Consider the following 23,296-nt stretch of genomic DNA (forward strand, 5'->3'; position numbering starts at 1 on the left):
GCCGCAATGATTTTTCTTGACGGTTGATTTTGGTAAGTTGGATTAAAAATGGATTTACTTAACCTAGGTTTGAATGTATGCTATTAAATTGATGAGGTAATGTAACATTAAATTGACATATATCTATGACTTCCAAGTCTAAAGCTCCATAAATCGTTTGAGTGATTGTTTTTTTTGTTTTGTTTTTTTTTTTTTTTTGGTACAAGGAACAAAATCCACTATTTAAGTGGTTATATGGGTTCGATCCCAAAAAAAAAAAAAAAAAAAAGTTATATGGGAGTGCCTTTAGGTACAGGTTATGCACTAGTACTAAAATAAGTAAGGATGTTTAGGCTAAGTTTGGGATATTGAGAAAAAGTTAAAAGGTCAAAAAGTTACTTAAAAAGTTAAAAAGTTAACACTATTCACCAAAAGTCAACAATTACGGCTGCACAACTCCCAATCTTAATTTTTCCATACAAACCAATTTTTACAATTTTTTAATACACATTTTTTCATAAAAAGTCAAAAAGTTAACCCAAACATCTATATTTTTCTTCTCAATTTTTTAGTCTAAAAAGACAAAAAGTGCACTTATTTAGGACATCCCAAACAACCCCTTAATATATATTACCTGTGGGGACGCATTTTCCTATTGTCACTCCCATCTCCATTATACTAATCAAATATAGTTTTATATAATATATATATAATTTATTTTTTTAAATATAATAAGACTAAAACACTTAAATATTATACTTAAAACAATCATTTTCATTTCTTTATTTTTCATTTTACATTTTTTAAGTCTCATTTTTTATAATTTATGAAAAATGCTAATAAAAGCCCTAAGGCTTATTATTATTATTATTATTCATTTTTTATAATTTATGAAAAATGCTAATAAAAGCCCTAAGGCTTATTATTATTATTATTATTCATATAGATAAGCCCTAACACTTATTGATAGTGTTGAAAAAGTGTGTAACATGTATATTAAAAGTGTATTGAAATGTGTAAAAATATTCTGGAATATATGGGAAAATGTATTGGGATTATAATTTTTTTGATCTTGTTATGGGTACTTATTAACAACCCTTAGCATGACCTATAAATTATTATCTATAATATACTATATCGTCTCTTATTTTTATTAATACCGCCATCCTTAAGATTATAAAATTACCTCATCCGTAGTTATCTCTCTCAATCTGATATCAGTGGATCCTTACATTGGCCTGCCCCACTATCATTTTTAATTTTGAGTTTATCATTTTAAAACAAAAAGTTTAAATTCAAAATTATGTAAAAATTGGGATCCAAAAAATTTATACATTTTATATTAAGTTCAAAATTAAAATATTTATAATAAGTCTCACTCAAATGGAGTCCAAATCCAAAAGGTCCAAAATTATTATTTTTAATTCAGCTAGAAACCAAACAAAAAATAAATAAAAAGAGTAATGTTTAATTAGTAATTTTGCAGTTTATTATATTATCCATTGAAAATGATATAATAGATAAGCTTCATTATGCAAGTTTAATTAGTACATTTGCAATTAAAAATATAAGAAGAGTAACATTTAAGTGAAATTTTGTTGCATTTAAATTATTGTTTTCATATAATTTTATATTTTTTAAAATTGTGTACTGAATTTTGGTAAACTATGAAGTAACAAAATCATTTATTTATTTATTTTTATCTTTTTCAATTCTTGAAATAATTCCTTAATAGCTTAATCTGTATAAGCAAATTTTAGTAATTATGTTCAAACAATACTAATAAATATAAAAAAAAAAAAAATCCTTTAAGAGAGTTTAAAAAAATTATTCATTCTCTCTTGCACTCATTTTTATATAGAATTTATAATTTTTATAAGATTCTTATTATCTGTTTTAAGAGAGTTTAAATTTTTTATTTTTCATTATTTTTGTGAACATTTGTCTGACAATCAAAAAATAAAAACCCTAGAGTTCAATTGTGAATTAAAAAATAAAAAACAAAAAACTTTGGATTAGGGTTAGGGTTCAATTTGAAACCCTAACCCTAGAATTGTCAGACAAATTCAAGCAAAAATTTTGGGTTAGCCCTAACCCTAATTTCTGATTTCAAATTCAATTGAAAACCCTAGAATTGGGTTAGGCTAGGGTTCAATTTGCATTACAAACTTTGGGTTAGGGCTAGGGTTCAATTTCAAACCCTAGATTTGGGTTAGGGCTAGGGTTCAATTTCAAACCCTAGATTTGGGTTAGGGCTAGGGCTAGGGCTACGATTTATTCTGTGAATTCAAAATCACAATTTCAATTTACAAAGCCTATTTTACCCATATTGATATAAATTTCAATTCACAACATTTTCACATTCACAAATTCTATTCTACTAACATTTTCATCAATTCACAACATTTTCACCTTCACAAAGTATATTCTACCCACATTGTACCCACATTCACATTTTCACAAACAAAATAAACACATATAAAATTCAAATTGAGAGAGAGAGACAGACAGTCATACCAGTGAGAGAGAGAGAGCGGAGAGCGACCCAGAGAGAGAGAGAGAGAGCAGAGAACCCACAGAGAGAAAGTGAGAGCAGAGAAATCACGAAGAGAGAGAGTGAGACCAGAGGGAGAACATAGGGAGACTGGTTCAGGGGAAAAAATGAAGTATAAAAAGCATGGTTGCAAATGAAGGGGGTGAGCCATTTTATATAACTTTTAAAAGCGTAATTATGAATCACACTTTCTTTTAAAACTAAATTTTCTTTAAAAACGTGATTTCTAATTACGTTTTCTTTACAAAATAATTTTTTTTTAAAAGTATAATTTTTAACCACACTTTCTTAATTAAAAATGTATTTTGTAAGCACACTTTTATGATTTTCTTAATTTTGTGTGCCGGGCCACAAACAGGCTGAAAACATGCTTTGGAAACCTGTTTCAGCTTATTCTGGGAGTTTCATCCAAAATTAGTTTGGAAATAAGTCAGTAGGTTGGCTTATTTTGGGAAAAGCCTCGTGGCTGGGTGGTGTTGGGTTGGGGTTGTGAAGAAGGTTTGTGAGTTAGGATTGGAATGAATATGGAGGGGGAGTCGGAAGCGAAAGCGCCGCTGTTGGTGGCGGCGGCAACCGATGGTCGGAGGCTGAGTAGTAGCAGCCGCCGCTTACGACTCAGTCGCCGGAATTCGGTAAACTCGTTCAGACAAGACTTCGTGTCCAGACTCCCTGATAAGCTCCGACCTGGCCTCGACCTCGAGTCTGCTTCTCTCATTGATTTCTCCAAAACCACTGCCTTAACTCAAGGTTCCTCTCTCTCTCTCTCTCTCTCTCTCTCTCTCTCTCTGTCGTTTTGATTGTTCCAATTTTTTCCGTGAACTCTGTAAGATAATTTCGATCTAAAAAAAGGTGATACAATTCTTTTTTCATGATTGCTCTGTTTGGTTGAGTAGAAAATAGGGTCAGAAAGATAGTCTAAATTTCCTGTTGTTTGTTTCCTTCTTGTTCCGTCTCTCTGCTAGCAAATTGACTAGCAGATACGAGTCTTCTTCGGCTCCTAACAAAAATAGGCACTTTAAATGTATACTTTATATGTAGTCTATATTTTTCTTAGTTGATAATGCATAGTTATTGTGTGTCTGTTTGATAAAACTGAGATTAATTATTGAAAATTTGTAGTATGAGATATTCAAGTATGGAGTTGTTAAATTTGAAAGTTTCAAGATACATTTGCTGCTGAGATTAAATGAAAACGACTTTCACATAGCGTTTTCAGCATTTAATTGAGAGTTAAGATACTGTTTGAAAAAACCAGGGGAGGCGCCACTAAGAGTTGTGGGTATTCGCTTGGATATCTTGAATATTTGTGTATATATATATATTAATACAAGTGTAATAGTTTATATTTTGGATGACATGTGTCCCATCTAAAACTTTTTTGAATACATTACGCACCACTTGTCGTCTCTCAAAATTTGTTTTGCACTCCTTGGTGCCACTGTTACTTGGACTTTTTTTTTTTTTTTTACAATGAGTTGTTGGTTCTTTGAGCTTACTGCATCAAAATTTTGAACAATCTTTCTATGACTAGCCCACTCCAAGTTTTGTTTTCTTATTAATTTCCAAACTTTTTTTTTCTTTTTTAATTTTTGAATGTTTACGAAGTTAGCCCATTGGCCAAGAGTTCATGCACCTCACTAGGAGGTTAGAAGTTCGAATTTGTCCTCCTACGTGTCCCTTGTATTTGTTTGAGGTCTTTCTTATGTTGGTTGAGATTGTTGTTGTCGGGTTATTATGGTGGAGTGTCATGACGTTGAAGTTTCATGGGTGTTGAATGATCTTTGCTTTTGAGAAATGCCTCTTATGCTATCTTCAAAGCCATTTGTTCCGCTTTGTGTTGATTTGGTACCCCGGATCGACTTTTGGAGGAAGGATGAGTTTATTTTGGGACCATGTGAGAAGCATGATTTTGATGGCATCTTGCTTCCAAAACGGCATGCTACATGAGTGGCCTATTCACACCTCAACATGGCTTCGGTTGATATGCATAAATGATAACTTGTTTTGATGGAAGGATATTTGCTAGAATGATCTTGAATGAGGACTTGCAACTACTTAGTCTTGTTCACTGTTGCATGTTAATTATGCTTCCCTAAATCATTGTTTTGAGTGATTCTGTTGATGGCGTTGTCTTGAGTCATTTTGTTGTAGGCCCAACTTGAGGACAAGTTGTTTTCTTCAGAGGAGAAGTTTGATGTAGTTAGAATTAGTATGGTTGTTATGTTTTAGTACCATTAGAGTTAGTTAGAATTAGTTTGGTTTTTTATCCTGTAAATAGGTGGTTAGCCCCCCTTTAGTATTCAGTTGATATTTTGATATTGAATATTTCAGAGCTTGAGAGCTCTTGTACCCATTTTGGGATTTTTTCTCTCTAATGAAATCCATTTCTGGAGATGCGGGTGCGGGTGCAAGCCGAGAGAAAATGACTATCCCTAATTATATATTAAAAAGAGAAAATATTTACAAACTTTGTTGAATTGAGAGGAAGAAAAACAAAAGATTCTGAAAAAGTCAAGTGTATAAAAAGTGAGGATTCGAGGGTATTAGTGAAGGATGGGGATATTATGTAAAGGTGAAAATGTTATTTTGAGAAAATGTTAAATGAAAAACATTTAGAAACTTTAGGAGAGAAATATGGTATTGTAACGCCTCGAAATAATCCAACATAAATCTAATACATCAACCCACGTCCACTAAACAATAATAATAATACTCCAATCATTACAGCATCAATCAACAAGATTTATACAAAAGTTCCACTTTCGTATTATATATTCAATGATATAGAAATACCTGAATCTATAGCATGTAGAGTATCGTGTTCCAAAAATAATAAAATTTGCCCTCATGGGCTTACAATTTCCAAGGCTTAAGCCCGGCTATACAAAAATGACCTCTCAGACCCATACATGAATAGCCCTTGGCTAGCAATTAAATCATAACAAAACAGAATTATTACTCTTCACAACATATCCACGCCCTCAACTTGGTGGGATCACCACGTCTTTTCCTGCACCAAAATTCCATAGGGGTGAGCACAAAGCCCAATACGAAATTCTTAACAAAGTATATATATTTATGCAATTCCCATGAAATGAAAATGCTCATGCCACGGTATGCCATTAAAAGGAAATCATATCTTTTTCTTTTGAAAATCGTCATGCACCATAAAAATGTGGAAGTTCCAACAGTTCAAATGTTTTATATCAAATTCACGGGGCGGTAAATACAACTCAGGTAATCCCTAGGTTGGTGTCTGCAAGTAGGCATAGCAAGCTCTACCAAAACCCCACTTTACCGGTAGCTAACCAGAAGGCACGTGGTATCTACTCCGCACGTGTTTTCAATCTTTCACCCTGAACACTCAGGCTAACTTAATCAATGTCATCTACACCCCCTATCCGGACTTACTAACGTATTTACCCCAAACAATTCAATAAATTCTCATTTTCACAAATATTTCTTTTCAATGTGAGCTTTCAATTTCTCTATTCAAGGATTTACAATGATCAACCGAAATTAAATGCCAATGCAACAACTATCAATGCAAGGCACACCTTTCCAATTCTCAGCATTTTCCATACACCATCCCATTAGTGGTCGTAATTTCCACTTCTCATTCCAAATGTAAGATTCACAAGATGACCATGCATCCATTTAGATTCATCAAGAATAACTACATTTTAACAATAATAAATAAAAATAATTATTCCACATATTCCTTACCATTTCTCCTTCATCAACATTTTAAGAAAGTCCCCTTTTTTCATTACATTAGACACACAAGAAAAACAATAATAACGTTGGTAGTAATAATATTTCATGGATCCTCAACATATTCTTTAACCCCAAATTTCTAGGGTTTTTCTCCAAAATCAACATTCTCTCATCTTTCGAAAAGGTTTCTCCTCAAAACATCACCTCTCTTACCATGCGATTTAAAACCCTCAAGAAAATAGTTTAGAGAGAGAGAGAGAGAGAGAGAGAGAGAGAGAGAGAGATAGGTTGAACCCACTTTTAAAACCCTCAACATTTATGAGACAAAACCAAACTTTCAATATCATTAAAGAAACTTTTAAATCAACAAAATCTAGCATAAATATATATATATATATATATAACTCAAAGAAATCTCTCTACCTCAAGTTTGTTGATGAAAGATGAGATGAAAACCCTAAAAATTTGAAGGTGTTGAAATAAGATCTCCACCACTCCAATGGTAGCCCTTGATTAGCTCTTCAAGTTTTGAGAAGAATTTGATTCACAATCTCAATGGATTGAGAAGGACCAATTGTTTGGTGTGCTAGGTGAGGGTTTTTAGAGAGAAGGGAGAGAATACGGTATTTTTAGAGAGAGATATAAGAAAAATATGAGATATTCCCAGCCAAAAAGAGAAAAAAAAAACAGAGTTCTTGGATCTGGGCTTTTCTCGCACTTGCGGAGCCCACTCTCGCACGTGCGGCGTGTGCCTCCTGCACGTGTGGCTCTCACCCTCGCATGTGCGGCACCGTCCCGCACCTCCTTCCCGTACCTGCATTTATTCCAGTATGCACCCCAAGCCTCCCCTGTTTCCCGCATGTGCGGCCTGGCCTCCCGCACGTGCGGCGCCCATCCTGCACGTGCGGCCCATGCCCCTGCACGTGTGGCCCAATTTCCCAGCCCAGAATTTTCCAGTTAGGTTCGAAACCCTCCGGATCCAATCTCGTACCTTTAGGAACAAATGAAATTTCGGAAAAGAAACAAATAAGAACGAAACTTTTAACAAGAGTTTTCAAAAAATACAAATCCACACAACTAAGGAAAAGTGAGGTGATTCACGAGCCCAGTCATCACAGGTAGCATTGATAGAACTAGAGAGTATAAGTTTTGTCATCCAATAAAGGAGTTTGAAGTGAAATTTATATTGAAGAGGATGAAATTAGGTAAAGCATTGGGATTGGATTGTATTCTTGTTGTTGGCATTGAAAATGCTTAGCTCTTGGTTAACAAAATTATTTGATAAGATTCTAATGATTAAGAAAATGTATGATGAGTGGAGAAAAAGTATATTTGTACCTATATATAAAAATAAAGGAAATATCTAAAATTGCAACAATTATAGATGTGTTGATGATTCATAAAATGATTGTGATAGAGGGTAATTGTTAGTTAATTAGTTTGGATTTATACTAGGCCAATCAATTTTGGAAACCATATATTTACTAAGTGGATTAATGAAAAAGTGAAAAGAGAAGAGGAGGGGTTTTCATTTAGTTTTTATAGATTTAGAAAAAACCTTACGATAGGTTGCTTGGAGATATAATATAGTGGGTGTTAGAGGAAAAAAAAAGTGTAACCAAGGAGTATATTGATGTGATAAAAATATGTATAATGAGGTTGTGACTACAATTAGTTCACTTGTTGGAGAAGCTAGTGAATTTTCAATCATTGTAGGACTATACCAAAGGAAAGCTTTGAGTCCTTACCTATTTGCCTTAGTCATGGATGAATTAAGTAACCACAACCAGGATGATGTCCCATGGTGTATGTTGTTCGCAAATGATATTGTTCTAGTGGATGAAACTAAGGGAGGAATTTACACTAAATTAGAAATCTGGAGATAATCATTTGAGTCAAAAGGGTTTAAAATTAGTAGCTGAATTGAATATGTAACTTTAGTAACAATGTAAGTAAAAATAACAAAGAAGTGACCATAGAATCTAAGGATGGGCATCGTGTTTGTGTTGTGTCATGTCATCTCAGATTCGTGTCAAAATTCTCTTAACACTAACACAATATTATTATTATTATTTTGTGTTATTGTGTCATGTTATTTGGATTCATGTCTGATTCGTGCCATATTAACGTATCATGCTAAAAAATCATCGTAATTAAAAATACTAAGTGTATGGAAAGATTAATCACTATGTTTGATTATCATTTTTCAAAAGCACTTTTCAGAAAATTCTACTTTCTTATTTTTCGTGTTTTTTTGTTTTTACTGAATTTTTTTAATATTTTGAGCAATTTTTTTAATTTTTAGACATACCTAACATAAATATATCTAAAAAATAAAATAAATTTGAAAAAGACCTTTTAAAAATTCACTAAATACCAAAAATACAAAAAAAAAAAAAAAACGAGAATTCGGTACATTTTTTTATATTTTTTTGTATTTATTAATTTTTAAAAATATTTTTTCACAAATTTTTTACTTTTTAGATACATCTAAGTAAGGTGCATCTAAAAAAGTAAAAAAAATGTTTAAAATTTTAAAAATATTCACTAAAAAAAAAAAATACGAAAACCAAATAACTCAATTTTTAAAAAGCTTAATTCAAAAAACTCAAACCAAACACATTGAATGTTTTTTCATAAGTTAAATTTCATGAAACTAATCTTTACTAAATGAAATTATTCAAAAAAAAATAATAATAATTTTGACTCTATTTTATTCAAAAAAAATATTTTTATTGATTTCAAAATAATTAATGAAAAGATCATGTTCTCTCAAATAAAAGACAAAATGACTATATTAACCTCAAAATACTATTTTACGTATTTTCTTTATTTAATTGTGTAGGTTACATAAGAGATTTAAACAAGTCTGGCATCCTTTAATGAAAATAACATTAAAATTTGTATTTAATTATCTATTAAATGAGTTATCTGTGTCAACTTCATATTATGCAAGTTTAACATAACCCTATTTATTTAATCATGTTATTGTATCGTGTCATAATTGTGTTTGTGTTGAAAATGTTCAACCCTAACCCCTAACTTCGTGTACGATTCATGTTGTGTTAGAAATTCCCACCTGTAATAGAATCAAAGTAGGTTCAAGTGGAGTGCCTTTGGCATATTATGTGATCAATGATGCTAACAAAATTGAAAAGAAAAATTTATAAAACAATTATAAGACCAGTGATACTTTGCAGTCTACATAATATTAGACCATTAAGAAACAACACGCTCATAAATTGAGTGTAGTTAAGATGAGGATGCTTAGGTGGGTGGTTGGTAAGTTTTGGACAGAGAGAAATAGAAATGAATATACATTAAATGGTAGGAGTAGCAACAATTGAAAATATGTTGAGAGAGAACAAACTAAGATGGTTTGGTATGTACAATGAAGACTAGCAGATGAAATGGTAAAGAAGAATGTGATAGGATCACCGTAAAAGGAAATGTTAGGGGAAGACGTAAATTGACTTGGGATGCGATAGTAAAAAAATTAAACGAATTTATTTAATTTAACCGAGCATATACCTTTTAATAGTACAAAATGACGAAAAAAGGATTCACGTATCCGAGCCCACTTGATTGGAACACAAAGCTTTGTTTGGTTTAGTTTCATTTGGTTTATTTCACTGTATTTGGGGTCAGGCACCCAAAATATTATAAAAAATTCTTAGGATTTATGTTTATTTGGGTTTCGCTAAAGGTTTCCACTTAGTTGTTAACTACCTAAATCCATACTTTAGGACATAGCTTATTGCAAGCGTCTGCATATAAGCATATAAGCACATAAGCACTTGTAAATTGTATGTTAGACCGCATTGCACATGACATAATGCATATGTTAAAAAATGATGGCCAAACTCTCTCTCTCTCTCTCTCTCCTCGTTTGTTCTCTTTCTCATAATCTGACATTTCCTTGTTTATAGGAGAAAAAGAATACTATGAAAGACAGATTGCAACCTTGAAATCGTTTGAGGAAGTTGATTCTTTGATGACATCTGACAGCATTGATGAGGAAGATTTCAAAGAACAAGCCCAACAAGAAAGAGCAATGAAGATATCTAATTATGCAAATATTATCCTACTGGCATTTAAGGTGAGTTGTAATCACTTGAAGTTTAATCAAAATTTCTGGGTTTGACTTCTGGAAGTTATCCTGACATGGTACATTTTGACAGTCTAATACATGATATGAGTTAGGAAGTTAACAGTTTCACTTTGTAGATTTACTCTTTTTCCTTTTTAGTTTTTGTTACAAAGTGATGTTTCATTTTTCTGAAAGTGTTCTGCGTCTTTGAGATATGCCTGTTTTCAGTTGTCTTGTTCAACAAAACAAATGTTTTGAAGAAGATGTTATGTTAAGGTACTTAAAGAGGTTACATTAATGAGAAATGCTATGTCCCCGGTTTGTTGTGTCCATTTTATATCACCTCCTACATAGATACTCGTGATTGATTCCCTTGTTTGGAGATAGTTATTAAGCAATTAATGAAAACAAATAATATCTTGCCATGTATGCCACACTTTTTGCTTTGGACTACATAGAAAGCATGAAAAATAAACGCTCTTTGGGGGTGTTTGGGAAGAAAAAAAATAGCCTAATTTAGGCTAAAATTCACAAAAAGACAAAATAGGCTAAAATAGCTAATAAGACAAAATATCACATCAAACCCATAATCATTTCACTTTTTCTCTCACAAACATCACATCCAACCATAAAAAAATCCAATCATCTTCCCAAACACAAAAATTTTAGCCTACTAAAATAGCCAAAAACTAAAACAGCCTACTAAAATAGCAACTTCCCAAACGAAGCCTTTGTATGACTTTGGGTGGTAAGTTGACATAGAGAATATATAGCTGAAAAATAAACACTCTTTGGGTGATAAGTTGACGTAGAGACACTCTTTGTATGAAAAATAAACACTCTTTGTATGACTTTGGTTGATAAGTTGATGGAGAGAATATATAGCTGTATTTGTTATTTCATACCAATGATATATATGCATCATGTCTTGCAGATTTATGCTACAATAGAGACTGGATCAATAGCCATTGGTGCATCAACACTGGATTCCTTACTTGATCTCATGGCTGGTGGCATACTTTGGTTCACTCACTTGTCAATGAAAAACATTAACATCTATAAGTATCCTATTGGGAAATTGAGGGTGCAACCAATAGGCATAATTATCTTTGCTGCTATCATGGCCACACTCGGTATGTAATTGTGTTTTAACCTGCCATTAGTTTCCCGGAAGGGTGGTTATTCATTTAAATAGTACATCATCTTTTCAAAATGAACTAATGCATCGTGCATGTTGGTTAACATTAACATTAAAATATTTGTTGTTGTTGCTGGTTATAGTTGTTGATGTAGGATGAGTAGGGATTACTTTCCTACAAGTAGTGAGCCCGGTTTAAGTGTACTGGCAGCAGCAATAATAGACTTATAGGGCAGGATTTTTTGGGATTTTGTAGCTGCATAAGTATTCAAAAAATAGGAGTTTAAGGGGGTTTGTAAAAGGGTAGGGTTTTGGGAATGAAAACACGAGTGTTCAGGGGCTGTCGGGTGGCTGTTTTGAGCACCGTAAACAGTGACGTGAACAGTAATCTTGTTGGATAGAAGTAGAGAGAGAGAAAGAGGTGCTTCACCCTGAGAAGGGATAGGCCAATCACACACACAATCTCAAATTCTCATAATATTAACTTTTCTAATTCTATATGGACTATAACTCAAATTTAGAAACTTAAAATATTTAGCAACTACTAATATTTTAGATCAACTATGACTTCCAATTCTTCTTCAATCATAGTAGGAAACTTTAATGACTTCTAATTCTACTTCAATATCAAAATAGGAAATTTGGACTTTTGACCACTGAGATTATTTTAGACATAACAAGGTCCATATATAATGACCCATTTAATAACTTGACCCAAAATTAAACCCATGGGCAACCCCTACAACCCATGTCCCACAATTATTGGAATTACCATTGCACCCTTAATTACTAAAACCTACTATAATGACATGAAAACTCAAAATAATTCCAAATTTTTAATTCTTGATGCCCTAAATGTGGTTCGTGTGAAATTCCAGATTTGCTCTTTTTTGTCTTTCCATGATCTTCCTCAGTTGTTCTAGGCTATTGTGAAGTTGAGTTTTTAGTGCTTTTAACTCTCCCTACTGCTGAACTGTCATTCTTGGTTGGACAAATATTATAATTTTTTTGGATTTACTTTGTGCTTGATTTAAAAATCAAGGCATCTTTTCTTATTTGTTGTGTTTTCACTTTGGATTGATTTTATCATAGTAATTTCTTAACATGAAGTCTAATTATTCCACTATGCATAGCAGCTTAGCAAGAAATGTTTAACTACTGACCATTTGAGAAATAAGAAGTAATAATGCATTCATTTGTTTACCTGTCAGGTGGTTACTTATTACATTATTTGTTAAAAATTAAAGCACTCTTATGTAATATGCTTCAAACATTATTATTATTTTTCTCTATTTTGGGTGTAATAGCAACCATCTGATCTTCTGATATGGTAGAGTGAGTTGTCATCAAAAAGCTTATATGTGTTTCTTCACCACATTGGCTTTTGCATGCTCTTTCTTTCTCTTTTATCTTTTCCTTTCCTTTCTTTCCTTCCATTTTGTAGTGGTGTTGTCGGTGTCTATGCTGTAAGTAACATGTAAAAAGCTGTGCATCCAGTTCTCACAATGTCCAAGTCTCAAGGAATGAGTTAATGCTGCACAGCATTTTGAGCACCACAAGAGAAAAAAACAAACCTATTGGAATACAACATACATAAAAAATAAACAAATAAATAAGGTTGTTATATCCATGCATTTTTATAGGCTTTCAGGTATTGGTCCAGGCTGTAGAACAACTAGTTGAAGATAAAGCTTCTGAAAAGATGACCACTGATCAATTGGTATGGTTGTACGCAATCATGTTATCTGCTACGGTGATAAAACTTGCACTGTGGTTTTACTGCAGAAGCTCAGGAAGCACAATTGTCCGTGCTTACGCAAAGGTATATCCCACATTGCTCTTGCTCTCAACCTTTCTGTTCCCAATTTTTTAGTTGTATAACTTCTTTTTTATGTTGATTGCCAGGATCACTATTTTGATGTGGTAACCAATATAGTCGGGTTAGTTGCAGCTGTTCTTGGTGATGAGTTCTACTGGTGGATTGACCCTGTTGGTGCTATTGCTCTTGCAATTTATACAATCACAAATTGGTCTGGAACTGTTCTTGAAAATGCAGGTAGCTCCTGCTGCCCTCATCTTAATTTTCTCTGGATCTGCTTGTTGCTTAAATTTCCGTATAGATCAAAAAGAGTCCCGAATTAAACATCTGAGACATTGCTTGTTTTGGCTCTAGATGTTTTTTTTTATTTATTTATATTTTTTTTTTAATAAAGGACCATTCAGAAATGACTAAATGGAGCTAGAAAGTATGCGATTTTGATTCCCTCTGCATCATCATAGAACTGAACAACAATATGGCAGAATAGATCGAAAGAAAACATGGCTAAGACGCATGGACATGGTGATTTAAAAAAAAATGGAGACATGGACATGGCGGGGACACGTCAATAAATTATATATAGGAATTGACTGAAAAATTATATTAGGAAGATGGATGCACCAATAAGTCCTCTCGACTTTTTGATGACTTTCTGGTGCATCAAAAAGTCATGTTCACTTTTAATTGTTACCAGAGTCTTATTTTGTTATTTTTTTAGTGGCGTTTCATAAAAAAGTGTCACTAATTGTTAGTTTTTAACGATAGTTGAAAAATTCGTTATAGGAAAATGTCACTAATTGTTAGTTTTTAGCGACAGTTGAAAATTTCGTCACTGAAAACGTCACTATTTGTCATTTTTTGGTGACAAATATAGAAAATCGTCATAGAAAAATGTCACTAATTGTCCGTTTTTAGCAACAAATTTAGAAAAACGTCGCTAACACTTGTAGACTTTTGTGATCTATACAAAGTGGGACTTCATAGTGCATAGGTCCTTATAACAGGACCTGTGAGTAATTACCCCTTTATTTATTTGCTATGTAGTTTAATATAACATTCACAAATAATCAAAATTAACAAAATTTAACACTAATTCAATATATATAACCTCACTCTTAAGTTTACTCTTATCGTTTATGTCTTTTTTATGAATGATCTATTCATAATTTAAATCTAATAAAAAAATAATAATCATTTAACATCCATCAAAAACACTAAAGAATAGGGAAAAAAAAAACTAATTGGTGTCCCTGAGGTGACCCTTGAAAAAGAATTAATTAAATAAAGAGACATACCACGTGGCGTGTCCCATTTGTGTCCACATCGTGTCCCTATGTCTGACACGGCTACAACATTTGTTCTGAAGCGTCAGTGCTTCATAGCGTCTTGGTCTCTAGAGTTGCTTTTTTGCTAGCAAACAAGCATTAGTGATGTAGAACATAGTAGGAGAAAAAGAGGGACACTCAAAATGGCCACAACCTAATCCTCACAATATTTTTTTAGGCAACTTTGAGTAAAACAAAGCGAAACCCATTATTTATAGGCCAAAAAACCCTATTTAAAATAAGAAACTAAACCCTAATTTGATTTGGAGACACATAAAAATAATCTAACTAATAATTACTTAAACAATATTAATAATAGAAATAAAAATCTACCAACTACATTTCTTGGACCAAAAAGTTTTTAGCGCACGCAAAGGACCTATGAGCTTCACTCTAGGCTTCCAAAGCAGATATTGGGGCTCCATCCAGTGAAGGGCTGTGACATCAATTAGTTTCCTTGAAAACATGGTTAAGCATTGTTATATTATGTTACATGGGATTGGGTACGCGTGTTGGGGGCAGTTGTCGATGCATATTTAGAGGTCAGACCCATCAAACTTGAAATTTAAGGTGGATAAAATGGGTTGTATTCTCATATTTCCAATCTATTATGTGAGATAAAATTGTGTTATATAATATGCAGTGTCAAAAAGGCATTTTACTTATTATTATAGCGATAATACAACAATAAAGTCATTCCAAGTGCCGATGGCTCTAAGAAGGTTATATGTCATATATAAGTATAAATGATACACTTGACATGTCTAAGAAGGTAACGTGTTGTGTCCGACACTCATGGTTATCAAAATCCCGATCCGGATCTTACGATCCTACGATCCATTTGAGTATAATCGATCCGGATCGTGTAAAAAAATCCTTATAGGTAGGATCTTTCGATCCTGGTAATGGGATCTTATAGGATCTTGGAATCCCGATTCGAATCCGATCCTATTTACAAGCCTTGTTTTGTATTGTATGACATATTTTATTATAAATTTTATGTTTATTGTCTAAATACCCATTTATGTGGTCAAAATAAATAATAAAAATTAAGTAGTATTGAATCAAATAGACAAAAAAAAAAAAAACTAGGAAACAAACATTCAAATATTGTGGTAATTTAAGAAACTTAACTAGTCAGAAAAACGAACTTAGTTTTAGCTGAGTTTAAGGAGGGTAAGATGATTGCAACTTTATCCTAATTTTTGGAGAGATTATTTTTGTTATTCGAATCCGCTCTACCAGGGATGCTAACGATAAACCTTATCATTCGGTTAAGTTGCTCTTTTTAATTCTTAATCTATTTTCATATCCAACTTTGTTAAATATTTTTCATCACTTTTTATGCATTATTGTAGATTGTAAAGTATTTTGTTATAGAATTCTTCTTCTTCACCTTCTTTTTTGATGAAATACAAAACTTTTACCATCGAGTTGTCTATTATATAATATTATATGTACATTTTATATGGAGTTTTATATTTTTCACAATATCTTCGCTTTTTTTTAATAGAATATATGCTCATTTTGTGTATACTTTTTAGGAAATATTTATTTAAATTAAATAATTATGTAATTTGTCTTTTTCGGTAGGATCTTACGATCCTCAATCCGATTCTACGATCCGATTCTATAAACACCTCCAACGATCCAACGTAGGATCCCGATTTAACAACCTTGCCGACACTGTGTTTGACACTAACACGACACGACTCGGTCTCTTCCTCACACTTAGGCCTCGTTTGGGAACAGGCTAATTTAGTAAGTTTTTGGCTATTTAGCTAAAATATGAGCTAAAAAAAACTAGTATCTTTGGGATGATTTTTTGACTTTTTATGAAAAGTTGTGCAAAAAGTAGAGAGAAAAGAGAATCTTTGACTTTTTGGTATGGATTGTTGGCTTTTTGATTTTTTTAGTGACTTTTTGGCTTTTTGGCTAAAAAGGCCATTTGCCAAACGAGGCCTAAGAATACAAAAAACATAGTACAAATTTGAATAAAATAACTTGGAATACAATGAAAAAACAAAAACAATGTAAATCTATATCTATTTTTCTCATTTAGACTTTAAAAATTATTATCTTTGAATTAAATATTGATATACATGAACAATAATAATTATTTATACTTATATATGACATATAATATATATTATAAAATTATATATTTTTCCTCACATGTTTTGTCCTATATTTTTTGAAAATTTAGGTGTTGGTGTTGTGGCGAATGTCCATGTCCATGCTTCTTAGGTTGTAAGTGGTCTTTCCATTATTTTAGCTAATACCAACAATATCGCCACTGGCTTGGTCAGGTTTTTTGCTGGATTCTCTTGTTATCTGATTCAAAATAGGATGGAGAAAATTGTATATTATTTCATTAACCTCTTACATAGTTTATACAAAATGAATAAAGAGAAAAATATAATTAACCATGAAGACTAAAATTCCTATATAGCAAATATAAACTAACCAAAATACACAATGCATTTCACCTCCCTTCTCTCTCTCAAGATGCGAGCCCACTGGTCATTGAGAATTCGCCAAGTAAAAACTGAAAATAAGCAGAAGTTGAGTCTTGGTGAAGAAGTCTATAAGCTGCAAAAAAGAAGAGACAAAAGAAAGCTCAATAGTAACTGAAGACTGATGGAACAAAGTGACAGTCAATTTCTCTGTGCTTCACGGAAGACAAAGTTGTGAGCTATCCAAATAGAACTCTTATGATAATAGTAGAAAGTAATAAGAGATGACAATAAAACACCCAAATTAGAGAGGGAGCCAACAAAGCCAAACTGTCTTGGTGGCATGAGCCATAACACAATACTCAACCAGCCTTAACACGATACTCAACCAGCCTTAATAGTAGTAGAACGAGCAATAATAGATTGTTTCTAGGCCAAACAAAATCAATTTCTTCTTAATCTAGTGAAAAGCCTGTCACTGCATCTATCAAGAAAGTTTCCCAGCCTTCATACTGTTTGTTATTGGCACCATGATAGTGTTGGAATTAGGAATAGATCATCAGTAGAAACGTTCTAGACCATGGAAACTTCGAACCTCATGAACAGTCTTTGGTAATGGCCACTGTTTGATAACTTTGACATTAGATTCATCCACTGACAACCCATCTTCTGATACTACATAATCCAAAACAAGACACTGTCAGTCATGAAGGAAAATTTGGACATCGTGGCAAAGAATTTTTTTCTTCTCAAAACTATGAGAGCCTCCTGAAGATGCTAAAGATGGAAATCAACATTAGCACTTTAAATTAATATATTGTTAAAATAGACAAACCTGCCAATGAAGGGGCAAAAAAATCTTGTTCATAATCTGCATGAATGTAGTTGGGGCAATGGAGAGCCTGAATGGCATGATTTAACCTTTCATGTCACCCTTAGTGGGTATTGAAGGAAATCTTGCAGATCTGATCACGGCCGCTTTTCAAATCAAGCTTTGTAAACAGTGTTGCACTGTTTAACTGGTCTAACAAGTCATCTAACCGGGGAATAAGAAATCTGTTTTGTATTATTATTTTGTTAATTGTGAGGTTATTAACACATTCACCATGATCCATTGGGAGTGAGTAGAGTAGGTGCAACACATGGACTGGGACTTTCTCATACATGGCCCTTGGATAGTGATGCATCCACTTGACACCTAAGCTCCTCATGTTCCTTTGGACTCATTCAATAGTGCGGGTGTGATGCAGGGCAACGCTAGATTTTGAAAACAGAGGTTATTTGACGGCCTAAACAGTGAGCAATTTAGGGTTTTAAGGGTTAAATTGAAGGCTAATAGGTAGGAGAAGGGATTAGGGTTGATATGGGGGTGATTGGATGGGGTTTTGAGGTTGAAAAGTGCACTTTTAGAGGGCTGTGAATAGTAATCCGAGAATAGTAAATTGAAATGGAAAAGAAAAAGAAAGAAGAAAATAGATCTAGGAATCACTACTAGAATTCCTTAGGCATCACACCTAAGGTTTGATTGCATCATACAATCCATAAAGAAGCTTTAAAAACCCTTGAAATTCTCTAAAATATTAATTCTATTGAATTACAAGTGTTACGTGGTTTTATATATAATTAGGAGATTTCTTAAACCAATTGGAACTAAAAAAGGAAATTACAACAATATTTTTGACTTTCAAAACCAATTTAAGACCAAATAAGAAACGTAAATAAAACCCAATTAAATAACTTGATTCACAAGACGACCCGTGGGTGACCCCTACAGCCCATGTCAGCAAATATGAAAATTACAAAAAAAAACCTGGACCTAAAAATCCTAAAAAATATAAATTAATCATAAAATAAGACTCTAACTAAGAAGCACGGACACGGACACGCGACACGACACGGACACGACATGGACACGCAAAAACGCAAATTTTCAAAAAATAGGGGACACGACACGCCGGGGACACGTTCAATATATATAATTAATTTTATTTATTATATGTCATAAAATTATTTAAAAAAATCAAATAAAGGTAATAAAATATACAAAATAACACTATTAAAATTATAAAAAATAAACATTTAATTGATTTAACATTATATATATCGTTCACAATTAACATAAAATAGCATTCCATCAATACATAACATGTCATTCGAAGCTACCAACCATCATTTGTTACAAAATGCATGAAAATCAAACCACAAAATATAAAATTATCCAATGTACCAACAACTATTACAAAATCCATAAATATCAACCTAAGTAGAGGAAACTATTACAACATCTTCACCACCGCCTCCATCTTCTCCTTCATCTGTAAATAGGACCGCCTCCATAGCCGGTTCATCAAGTGAGAGGTTAGTTATCCCAAGCATTCCAATATCATCAAGTGAGTCAAAGTTATCTCCGGCAATATCCCACACTTTTGTCTCTCCTTGCAAGTATTGGGAGCTCCTCCTTGATAAAAGACGAAGATTGCTATGAATGAACACCAAATCCTCCGCGCGTTGAGGGACCATCTTGTTCCTTCTCACTGAGTGAATAAAGGAGTAAGTACTCCAATTTCTCTCACAACAAGATGAAGAGGCAGGTTGCACAAGCAATCTCAAAGCCAGTTTTTGAAGAGATGGTGCATATGCACCATATGCACACCACCAAGTATAAGGATCCATGTGCCACCTATTATGAATGGAATCATACTCTGAGAATGCTTCAACATAACCCGAAAATTTTCCAAACTCAGTTATCACCTTAGTTCGCTCCGTGATATCTTCAAAATACCTCTTAAAACACTTGTTCCTCTCACATGTCACCTCTTCATCACTATGTGGAGGAACTCTATTTTGATCCTCATGGAGCCACTCATCACTATAATACCTACAATCCAAAATAGGAAAAATAATTATTTCAAGAAAGACTAGATAAGTCCATTAAAATGAAATATGTAAAACAAATTTAAATGTGGTACTTACTTTGGATTCAATGAATGTGCCATACAATAGAGAGGAGTATTGTTTTTATTCCAACGATCCACGAGAATTTGATGCACCACATTGTAAAATGTAGATTCCTCATCTATTCTTTTCCCTTCATGCCTATAAATTGACATCTTCACTTTCTCTATCATTGAGTCCCACATATCATATACTAAGTGAAGGCAAGGTTTGTCCGTATCACAAGCCCTAAGCATGTCATATATAGGACCCGTGAAGGAAAGAATATAATCAATGTAATCCCACCACACATCATCCAAAATCTTTTCTTTCACAAATTTTGCCTTCCCAACATCATCCTCTCTATAGCAATTCCACTTGTCACTAATTACCATTGCTTGAAGACCACGTTTTATAAGCTTTAACCTCTTGAGCATAACAATTGTGGAGGCAAATCGTGTTTCGGCAACCGAAAGCAACTTCAATGACACAAATTCATTGTACATAGCCAATCGCATTGAGTGATTAGAGATAAAATTCTTAATCATCAAACCATCTCCGGCAATATCAGTAATCCAACTACGTTCTTCATATGTGACTTCATTCCTCTCAATATTCTTTGCGGCACAAATATTTTTCAAAGCTAGATTTAATGTGTGCACCACACAAGGAGTCCATAGAATATGAGGGAATTGAGCTTCGATGAGTTGTCCGGCTGCCTTACAATTAGGAGCATTATCCGTGATGACTTGAACCACATTACTTGGCCCAACCTCATTAATCACTTCTTTCATCAAATTTGCAATGAAATATTTGTCTTTAGTTTCTCCAGAACAATCAACTGCTTTAATGAACATAGGCCCACTTTCACTCACTGCCATAAAATTAATCAAAGGCCTCCTTTGAGAATCACTCCAACCATCACTAACAATGCTCACCCCTTTTTCCTTCCATGTGCCCCTAATTGGTTGCAACAATTTATCAATGTTTGCCCTCTCTTTTTGAAGTAATGTGGTTCGTAACAAATTATAACCGGGAGGCAAATATCCAGGAATATTATGATTTGCAGCAAATGTGTAAGAGCTAACATAGTAAGGATTTCTTGCAAGATTAAAAGGTACCCACCCCCCGAGTAGAACATCCTAGCAATTTCAAAATGCAATTGCTCTCTATCCTTCAAGTTGAATGCTTTCTCAATAGCACTTCCACTTCCACTCCCACTCCCACTCCCACTCCCAGGTGCACTTCCACTCCCACTCTCACATGTTCTCCTCTTCTTTGATTCATAAGGATAACTACTACCCACTGATACAGTGCAAGGAGGCAATGGTACATTTTTGAGAAGAGCATTTTTAATTCTCAGCTCAGCAGCATCATTCTCATTTTGTAGTTGTGAAAGTTTTTGACTTGTCACTTTCTTACAAGCACCAATTCCCTTTCTTGGGAGTTTTAACAAGTGTGCCCTTACTCTTGTATATGAACCTTTGAAAGTATTATTACAAAATTTACATTGTAATTGGCAATTTCCTCCTCCTTCCCCAGGTTTTGCTAATTTAGTTATATACTTCCACAATGGTTTATTCTCATCAAAATCATCATCAGGTATATCATTAGAACTACCACCCGTAGCCATTGTTTCAGAATTATAATTGGTCCCTATAATAAAATTAATAAACATACATTATTAAAATTATATCCTCAAATAATAGAAAAGAAAAAATAAAATCAGAATATAAAAAAAATAAAAGAAAAGAAAAAATAAAATAAAACAAAATCAGAATCAGAATTAAAGAAAAAGAAAAGAAAAAATTAAATTAATAAAAGAAAAAAAAAATCAAAATCAAAATCAAAATAAAAGGAAAAAAAAATGAAATAAAAGAAAGAAAGAAGAGGCTGAGACAGAGAGAGAGAGAGAGAGAGCTATCGAAGAGAGAGAAATAAAAGAAGAGGCTGAGACAGAGAGAGAGAGAGCTATCGAAGAGAGAGGGAGCGATCGAAGAAGATCGAAGAGTCGTACCTTCCTTAACGAAGCAGCAAATCGACTGAAGATCGCATGAAGAAGATCGCCGACTGACGACAGACGACCGACGACCGACGAGGAGCAACGATCGACGAGAGACGACGTACGACGAAGTCAGGTCCTCTCTCTTTCTCTCTTTCTCAGCTGTTTATCTTCTATTCCATGGTCGATTCGAAGAGATTAGGGCGAATAGAGATTAGGGCAAATTTGATCAGTTTTTGGTTATTTTCAAATTGACCCCAAAAAAATTTAGTAAACTGTGAAATTGCCCCCGCGCGTGTCCCAAGCATGTCTATAACGTGTCCAAAACGTGTCCGGATGTAAAAAAATTAAAAAAAAATGGGACACTCTCCCATGCGTGTCGGACACGTGTCCACCGCGTGTCCGACGTGTGTCCGTGTCCGACACGTGTCTGACACTGGTACGGAGCCCTCGGAGAGGTGTCCGTGCTTCATAGGACTCTAATAATACTAGAAACATGGTTATGAATGGTTTCTATGGATTTTTCTTTGAAATCATGCAAATTTTCAAATGTCACCACTTGTTTGAATTTAATCTTCCTTTAGCTTCTTATATTCTGCATCAGGGTGATTTGGAAAATTGGATATGGGCACGAGGTAAATCTTCTGCCAGCATCTTCCCAATAAGAGATGACACAATGCATCTATGGTAATCACATCTCACCACATGCTATCCTTGTGCTTAGGACTAGTGTAGAAGAGTAAGGATTGATTTGACATAATTACCTCATTGCACTTTGTTAGAATAGTGGTGTTTTTTTTTTTTTTATGTTTTTTTAAATTTTTTATTTAGGGTATTATTTGTTACATTGTCACATTCTATTGTCTAATATAAATATGCGCTAAGATGGAGGATTTGTTACACACCCAAGACCTATTAATCTATTCTCTTCCCTCCTCTCTCTCTCTCTCTCTCTTTAATGCCCCCAAAATAATTGAAACCCGAATCATCGGATATTATCCATATTCACTCATCAATACCATTACACATGCGGAAGCTATAGTTAATCTCAACAATTTATGGAATCGATTCATACTAAATCCTTGTAATTCATTCATGAATTTTGTTTAGAAATTTACAAAATAGGATCACATGTGGTAATACATTCACCATCCGTAAGATATGAATCTATAGCATGTGATTTACAAACGTTTAAAACTAAACAACACCAAATACATTCCCAAAAAGGTTGCAAATTCCCAAGGTTTTACCCAGTTACATCAAAAGGAGTTTCAACCCGGCA

At 33.4% G+C, this 23,296-nt stretch overlaps 1 protein-coding gene across 4 annotated transcripts in view; it reads left to right on the top strand.

Annotated features, from left to right (window-relative positions):
• Positions 1-2,873: 2,873 nt before the first annotated feature.
• Positions 2,874-23,296, top strand: part of LOC114296678 (metal tolerance protein 4) — a 35,667-nt gene continuing 15,244 nt past the window's right edge. For 2 of the 4 annotated variants that reach the window (XR_014357643.1, XM_082911006.1), the window contains exons 1-6: positions 2,890-3,280; positions 10,180-10,349; positions 11,275-11,473; positions 13,122-13,300; positions 13,384-13,534; positions 22,599-22,701. Coding sequence is in view for 3 of the 4 variants with exons in the window: in XM_082911006.1 (XP_082767132.1) it covers positions 3,052-3,280; positions 10,180-10,349; positions 11,275-11,473; positions 13,122-13,300; positions 13,384-13,534; positions 22,599-22,701 (1,031 nt within the window). In the remaining variant the exon portion in view is untranslated. Of the gene's footprint in view, positions 3,281-10,179; positions 10,350-11,274; positions 11,474-13,121; positions 13,301-13,383; positions 13,535-22,598; positions 22,702-23,296 lie in introns of all 4 variants that reach the window. The other 2 variants (XM_082911004.1, XM_082911005.1) reach the window with 2 other exon arrangements.

Source organism: Camellia sinensis, unplaced genomic scaffold, assembly GCF_055761805.1.
Source record: "Camellia sinensis isolate YWXY unplaced genomic scaffold, ASM5576180v1 Unanchor1, whole genome shotgun sequence".
In the NCBI taxonomy this organism is placed as follows: domain Eukaryota; kingdom Viridiplantae; phylum Streptophyta; class Magnoliopsida; order Ericales; family Theaceae; genus Camellia; species Camellia sinensis.